Source organism: Crocodylus porosus, unplaced genomic scaffold (assembly GCF_001723895.1).
Source record: "Crocodylus porosus isolate Cpor-Errol unplaced genomic scaffold, CroPor_comp1, whole genome shotgun sequence".
NCBI lineage: Eukaryota > Metazoa > Chordata > Crocodylia > Crocodylidae > Crocodylus > Crocodylus porosus.
The window spans coordinates 39,106,225-39,114,841 of record NW_017728911.1 but is presented as its reverse complement, the minus strand read 5'-3'; the positions used below and the strand labels follow the sequence as shown (position 1 = coordinate 39,114,841).

Here is an 8,617-nt window from a genome sequence, read left to right as displayed (position 1 = left end):
CCCAAGGCCGAGTACAAGGGGAGAATGACGTCCCGGGATTTGCTCGAGAAGCATCTATGGATGCAAGCCAGCGTTTTGCTCACTTTACTAGCTGCAGCATCACACTGAAGGCTCATGTTCATCTTGTGGTCAATGATGACCCCCAAGTCTCTTTCTTCCGTAGTGCTAGCCAGCGTAGCACTGCCGAGCCTATAAGCAAGCTGCAGGTTTTTCTTCCCAAGGTGAAGAACCTTGCATTTTCGGTTAAACCATTGGCCGTTTCCTACATAGACAACGCTATTAGGCCAGTGTAGTTCCCGTGGCTTTAGTGGAGCTACATGCTAGCTGGGGACCTAACCCATGCCTCCAACTGTTTTCAGGTCAGATGTCCTCATTACTGCTCCATGCTCTTAAATCTGTCTGTGTCTGTGTTCTAAAAACTATAGTATATATTAGTTACTAATATTTGAGGCAATTAATTTCAATACTGGAGGGTTCAGCATAAAAATCAGTACAGTTATGCTATGCTGTCCATTCTTTGCAGTGGATGACCTTCTGAAGGAAGCCAAGGTTGGACCAAATGGGATAATAAAATACGAAGATTTCATCCGTAGGATCACAGTTCCCATCACAAACTACTGAATTTTGGAAGAGCAGTGGGCATAAAGGAAGTAGCAACCAGTATTTTGCGTTTCCCTCAGTTCCTTTGGACTCTTTGGAGTCATTCCTGCTTGCCTTTGAAGATCTTTTCCCTTCTCTTGTCAGTTGGGATGGAGCATTGCGTGTCAGATGTTTGATGCACTATTTCCAATAAATGAATTGCAACATTATATAAAACTTGTCATGTTTACAATCAGCTGACAGGTTCTTCTTTAATAAGGTCTTTAAAGTTTTTTGCAGGGGAAAATTTGTGGCCTATGCTAACATCACATGGAGATAACTCTTCTGGAGACAGAACATACCAGGGCTTGTGATATCCCTATCTTCCCAACTCCAGGCACACAGTTTCCTCTGTACATGGTACTTCAGGGAGCATGGCTATGCCACCTATAAACCTTGGCAATCACAGCACTGCCTAGGCCCCGAGCACATCTGCACGACACAACTCACTGATACTTTGCTGTTACCGAGATGCCAAAACAACAGCACACTCAAGGTACAACCAGAAACCTATTTCTAGGGCAGGGAGAGCAGTCAGGAAGATTTGAGTTCTTCCAAACAGAATCCAGGAAATACTGGTCACTAAACTCAGAGAAAGGAAAACTCGTTGTCCATGAAAACTGAAGGGATGCACCACACATCCTTTACTTCATTTGTATAAGCACTTGGAGAGTGGAAGAGGAAGAGCGAGGCCTCCATACTGCTGTGCTCGTGCTACCACTTTTTATGAAATCAGGCAGATGAATCCATTTCTAAAACTGTCTCCATGAACTTAGGTGGTTGCTTTAATCTTTCAGAAGAGATGTGTAGTACTTGGCCAAGGCAGCTCGTTACTGCTGAGGCACTTGGGAGGGGTGCCCAGAACATATTCCTAGCAGATGGGCAGAGTACAGGGTTGCCAACCCGAGATTTTTTTTTTAAACCAACAATGCACAGTTTTTACTGTCAGCCAAACTTTTTTTTTTTTTAATTGACATACGTCTTACAGAGTGTAAATGTAATTCTCCTGCCAGGCTCTGGACAAGGGTTGGATTGAAATGTAGGCATTTAACACCAACCATACTAAAAAAGCTTTTCAGTAAAAAGTGTGCAGATTAAACTGCCCCCTACAGGGGTCCCTATACCCTGACCCCCTCCCCAGCTTTGGCCCTGCCAGCCCCACACCCTGCTCTGGCAAGGACCTCCAAAAGAGGACCAGTTGTTTACTTGCCATGCGGCAATGTTACTAGGAGGCAACAGGACCCAACAGCAGCATCAATAGCAGATGACTGGGGCCAGGAGGCACAAGGTGGTCTGCTCTGTCCTTCAATGCTTAACTCCAGCTTTGCTTCTCACAAGAGACCTTCAAATCAGCTCCAGGTTGCTGAGAGTTTTTATGGATGGCTCAATGTTTTAATAGACTTTACAGACAGGCGTTTTTAGCCTGGATTTTTACAGATAGTCGGAAGCCCTGGCAGAATGCAGGAGGACACAAACAGCTGAGTGGAAAATCTTCTCTGCGGACATGATCTGTACTGAGCCCCGAACAAGTCACAAAATTATTTCTTCGACTGTAGCCTGGAAAGCCCCCTCCCGTTTATCTAAACTCTTGTCACCAGAGGGTCACCTTCCAGTTTTAAGAATGGTGCAGCTGACCACAATATGAAACTCATGGCTCCATACATTTCCCATGTGCAGATCTCCTCTGGCATCAGCAGGAGGCTTGAACAGAGTCGACTGTCGTAACGCTGCAATTAAACATCTGTTCATTTCCTTAGCGAGGTAACACAAGTCTCTGCTAGGATGGCTGCTAATTCTGTTCACTGGTCTTCGTCCTTCCTCAGGGCCCTTTCGATTCAAAAGGCCTCCCCTGCTTTCGGCACTTGCTATTTCTTTCACTGCAGCAGCAATCCGGCTCCCTTCCATTTGTAAAATGAGCAATAATGAAAGAAGACCAACATTAGACTGCAGCGTTAGCTTCGTCATTGAACAGTAAAGGCAGGGGCAATGCCCACGCTGCTCAGTCACTGTTTCAGACTATCTGCAAACCAAGGAAAGCAGTGTATTGAATTGTTGGCAGACAAGGTTCTTTGGGTAAATCCAATGTCTTTTATTAGACCAACTCAAATACTTGGAAATATTCTTCTTACCAAGCTTTCGGGCACAAACACTCTTCATCAGGCTGAGGAAAAGTCTGCAGATGATCTGTGCTCTTCCTGGACGGAGAGGCAAAGCAGCCAGAGGCCAGTAGGTACGTAAGAAAGCCAATCATTTAAAATGTCGATTGAGGTGGTCAGTAGGTGAGAGATGGGGGCAAAGGGGAACTGTTCACATTTGAGACATCGTTCTTATAGGCATTAAGGCTAGAAACTTTCTTTTTAAATGAAAACCTAGCTGCTGCAGTCCAATTATGCTCTGTGGGGCACCTCAATATATCAAGCAAACCAGAGGAACCTAAAACTATAAACCAGAACTTCACAGTCTATGAAACCTTTAAAAAAGTACTTCTCCGCTATCAACCCACAACTGAGGTGTGACTTGCTGACATGCTTCAGAGGAGTCAGGGATCTTATTGGTGTAGCTGCATACAGTATTCCCGGAAAGTGCTTGCATACTTATCAGGGAATTGGTGTCCAAATAGAGATGCACAGAGGCATCAGCCACACATCACTGCAGAGAGCTGGGATGGAGACCGACTAGAAGAGCTGTGCAACCCTTGGCGGGGCCAACTACCGGGGTACCGACTGGTAGACAAGGCCACAAGAGTCCAGGTCTTTAGCAGTGAGACACTAGCCAGGCATGGTTACTGATGGCTGCAAGCCTGCACCTGGTTTCAAGCAGGCAGAGCCCTGGCGTTCACACTCAGCCCTACTGGCACCACTGGGGATCCACTTGCTTGGTCAGCTGCATGACCGGGATCTTAACTACATTGTGTGTGCCCATGTTTAGCCACGACCGTAACAGATTGGACAAGCCTAGTTAAACAAGCAGTTGGACCTTTCAACGAATAACTATGGCCCCAAACTCTGCGGTGATGAGCATCAGTCCCGTTTTACACATGGAAAAACCTGAGGGCAGAGGACTTGTCCAAAGGCACACAAGAGACTAGGACCCCAGATACCCATCGCTGGGTCATATTCTTTAGGCACCGAAACAGCCTTTGTACCTGTGCCCTGTTTCCATTTGGCCATCGAGACTTGACTTGCAGTTCCCCATGAAACATATAACGACCACAAAATAATCAGGACAAACAAATCCTCATAGGTTTAAAAAAAAAAAAATCTCTATATTGTTTTAAGTCCTCAAAGAGCACAGGACTGGGTGTTAAGGGGTTGCGATTTCTGCTGACCTACCTTGTTGCGTCCATCTAGCATCCACTAAGAGGAGCAGCTTCACACTCCAACAACACTCCCATTTAAAAAAGGTAAATGCTGAAGGTGCTACTGAGGGACTCTGGTAAGAAAGACGACCTTGCTTTTGACCAATCATAAAAAGATGATCCTGTCTCCTCCATTTATAAGTGATAAAAAAACCCCTGTCATTTCAGGCAAGGCCCATCTGCTGCTCTCCTCACTACCCCCTTTGGGAGACGCGTGCCAGCCGCTCGTTTGGGAAAGCAGCGAAATACAGGGTCGGTCTGTGCAGCGCAGAGATGGGGGTACCCGTGCCAGCTCTGCACAAGCTGGTACATACTCACAAAGCAAGGCAGTGTGCAGCAGGACTTGCTCGGGCCCCGGGCCCAGCATCACCAGCTAGTTGGCTATGTAGAGTGATGCACTGACACAGCTCTACTGCTCCCGAGCTGGAGTGAGCTTGCGTATCCCCACACAGCACTACATCACACCATCTATATCAACACCTATTGCCAGTGATCCAATACAGATGGTTAATTTTTTCCATACTATCCATAGCACTCAACTACTAGAAACCCACCGCTTTGGCTAGAAGTGGTAACAGCTTTGATGGGACATGGGGACTGAGCAAATCAAAGCCTAACAGAACCCAACGCCGTGTCACTGCCTTTTCTTACTGCTACCCAGAAGCAAACTGGCCCAGAGTAAAGATGAGGGACACTGTCCTATATGTCCTTGCACAAACAGAGAGCCTCTGGCAGAGGCAAGGAGAGCGGTGCGTGCAACGGGTTACCTGAAAGTACAAAGTACTGTTTCAGGGCAGGGGATACATTCACAGACGAAGCCTGACTGTCCCAGACACGTTCCTGTGCGATTCACACTCCGGGAGAGCAACCCGCATTACTTACAGTAGAGAATACAGCATAGCTGAATGCCTTTTTTTATTACATCTAAAGATTTCTACATAAACAGGTAACATTCAATAGGTAAACAATTTTTTCCAATGCATGTAATAAATATTTTCACTTGGTACTTTTATACAAACTGACATTGGTCTACTATACATTTTTAAAAGCCATTTACTGGTTTGGCATGCCATATGGAAACTAAGAGAAAGTTTTAAGGCAATGAATCACAGATTTAAATTCATGGAATTAATGGTAACTTTTTAATATTCTGCTTATATACATTTTCCCTTTGATAATTATAACAATTCACAGCAGCACTTTTGGGGACCACCAGAAATTCTCCCTTGTTAGAAACCTAAGTTCTGTTAAAAAAAAGAAAACAAAACACTTATATTGATAAAATGAAATCCTTTCCGAATACATTTTAAAATGTGCTTTAAAACCTTGAAATGTTTAATGCAGTGAAGGATTAACTTTTACAACGGTCTCCCGACAGTCCTTAGCTTTCAGTTAGGAGGCAACTCCAAGACAGTTCAATGCAAATCCACAAGCCATCCCCCATCCTTGAGAGGGCTTCTTGAATCCTTGCCATGTAGGGTAAGGAGCAGGTCTAGAATTGCAATAATGCCTATATATTCATGGAAGTACTTATGACATCTTTTAATGCTCAGTTATAGCCGTGTATGGTATATTTTTCCCCCTAGAGGATGTATTCAATAATGCCCATAAAAGTGATTCAAAGTCACTTCATCTCTGCTACTCAAATGCCACTGATTTCCTCATATCTGTGTGTATCTATATGTACCCACACAATATTAACAGAACACAAACAGACACACGCATGAGCATGTGCACACCCACACATCTACCCTTCTACTGGAAGAACTGAAGGACCAAAAAAACAACAAAAGTGACCACTACTCTGACAAGTATACAGACTCGACCATCTTGTAATCTACAGTCAGTTCGGCAGTATTGCAAACCAGCCAAAACAAATGAGTTACTTTACTGCACCTTTAATCAATACGCAAATGAAATGGGGGCTATAGTTATTTATAATGAACTGCCAGAGAACTCAGGCTGAGTATTTCTACAAAGTCATGTTAGCCGTGATCAAATGCTAAGTTCCAGAAAATTATCAGTCTTACAAAACATACTGGCATGGGAGAGAAATACCCGCAAAGCACGTACAGAACAAATACCACACTGGAGGATTAAAGAGCTTTTGCTGTCCCTTCTATGTGGAACAAGATGAAAATAAATGGAAAAGCTGAACTGAAAAGCCCTCTTGCTCTTACTTAGATGATGGAGGAATGAAAGGGGAAGGGTGCCATCAGATGACTTTAGATTCTTTCTGTGCAGCATAATATTACCAAGAATTTACTTTTATTTTTAGGAGTCAGAAAAGCAGCTTTTCAGCTCACCTTTAATGCAACACAATTGGTAGAAATGTTGCTACAATTCAGATGTAAAGTGGCCATCAGCTCCCCTGAGTGTCATTATTTTTATCCTCTTACCAGTTTCAGAAATTGGGACCACATCTGCTCCCAGTTCTAGTGGTGTGAGCCTGGAGGAATCTACGTTCCTCCAGATTTACACAAGATATTATACAGAAGCACATACTTTGAAATGACTGGTTTATTACCCAATAGCTGTATGACTACATTTTATTAACAACTGGTATTTCTAATGTGGCTTCATCGCCTCAAAAATCAGACTGATTTAGAAATGAAGTATTTCCTGGTTTCTATCCTTTTATTTCCTTTTATTTTTTTTAACTGACATTTAATAAATTATAAACCTGGTGCATAGGGATACATATATCTATATATCTGTAGATATATAGATAAATATATCAATCAGCCAGATATGTATGAAATACACATGCATGGGAAAAACTATTTAACTCACTTTGAACTCACACACATCTATAAATACATATATACACACACATATACATATAAACACAAAACATTTTGTTTTCAAAATTCAAGTTAACTATTTAGTGGCAGAGGGATGCTGTGAAGACACTAAAAACAATTTTGATGCCACATATTCATGTGAGCTTTCCAATTTACCATACAACTGATCAGACAGTAATACCTAATTCTACTTGGAGTAAGGTAATTTTCTTCCTTTTTTTTCTTTTTTCTTTTTAAATCAATGCAAGGTTTTAAAGAGACAACTTCATATGCAAAAGGTGGCCTTTGTCAAAGTTCAAAGCAACCAGATGACATCAACAGTTCTGGACATAAAAATTCAGATAGGAATCTGCTAATTTTAGTATTCCTTCCTATCTTTCCTGATAACCTTGTTACCTGCACTTTCAACTAGCTAAAAAAATATTCTTTCACACCAGAGAACATAGTAATGCTCTCTAATGAAGACTTTGGGCACAATAGAATAACCTCCCTCCCTCCCCGCCCTCTCTTTTTAAAGAATCTCCTGAAAAACTGCTTTCCCTCTATTTACACATTTCACTGTTTAACAAGAATGGATCAGTCCAAATGATCCAGAAGTTCTAAAAAAGAGTTTCCCATGTCATGCACATCTTTAAAAAAAAGAAAAAAAAAAAAGTGGTGGTGGGAAGGGGTGGGAAAAAAAAAATAAAAAAAAAAATCAGGGAACAAGTATGGCTCACAGTTCAATATAAGCATACTGAGAGGGGGTGGAGGGGACACCCTCCAAAACAAAATGAACAAACAAAAAAAGAAAACCCAGGAATCACTCAAAATGACCAGGAGGCTAAAAGGAAAAAAATAATAATTGTAACCACTTACCCTAGCAGAGTTCTGCACACAGACATTCCAGTACAGTTCAGTGGGCTAAGATTTGCGGGGAAAAGGGTTCATATGTTTAACAATCAATATTAAGTTAACCTTTATACATGTAAAGCCAGAAGATGATGATGTACCATGACCACTGTCAGCTGCTGCACAAACCATGTAATAGTGCATTTAAATCATATTTCCTTCCTTCTGCTTGGCAGGTTAATTTTTAGCAGAAATTTGATCTGCTGCGGCCAAAAAAGCAGGTATTCCCTACAGAACAAGTGTAAGCCCCAGTTTAGCAGGCTACTTCAGTGCATGGCAAATTTTGAAATGCATGAGAAATTCCACAATTTAAAATCTGACACACGCTTAAGTACTGAGTGGCCTGAAGCCTTACATACTTAACAGAAATAAAAATTTGCAGAGTAGGTATCAAAGCTTTTATTAGAGGTTCAATTCTATAAAACACTGTCTTATGGAAGACCATGCAAGGCTCAAAGTAATGATTCAGCCCCAGTTTTTAATCAAGCTTAGTAACTGGCCCACTAGATGAGAATCCAGCGTGTTAGGAGGCACATGGATCTCCACAGACCGACTGGCTACAAAGGCTTGTAGAACCAGAAATGACATTTTTTTTTAAAAAACAAAACAAAACCCTACCACACTCCCAGAAGTGATGTCCTGCCCATGCAGGGAATGTTGTGAAACAGTCTAGGCAGGGCTTATGCTGCTTAAAACCTAATAAAATCTGAGGGATATTTGAATCCACCACCTCATGAAAATGGCGTTTTTTTTTTTAAAAACTTCCTATAAATTAAAATGTCAGATACTCAATTCTTTTACTGCTTACTTAAGTGTGGAGAAAATAATGCCACGTGTGTCCAAACTAAAGGAGTAACTCACAGGATAAATGTGCAGGTGTAAAATCCAGAAAAGTGAACTGAAGGGATTTTTTTTCTTTTTTTTT

The 8,617-nt window shown here is 42.0% G+C and overlaps 1 protein-coding gene across 3 annotated transcripts in view; it reads left to right on the top strand.

Moving 5' to 3' along the window:
* The window catches only part of CALML4 (calmodulin like 4), a 9,698-nt gene extending 8,868 nt beyond the window's left edge, over positions 1 to 830 (top strand). The window contains exon 5 of one of the 3 annotated variants that reach the window (XM_019533869.1): positions 524 to 830. In XM_019533869.1, the coding sequence (XP_019389414.1) occupies positions 524 to 621 (98 nt within the window). In that variant the 3' untranslated portion in view covers positions 622 to 830. The remainder of the gene's footprint in view (positions 1 to 523) is intronic. The other 2 variants (XM_019533867.1, XM_019533870.1) reach the window with 2 other exon arrangements.
* Positions 831 to 8,617: the final 7,787 nt, after the last annotated feature.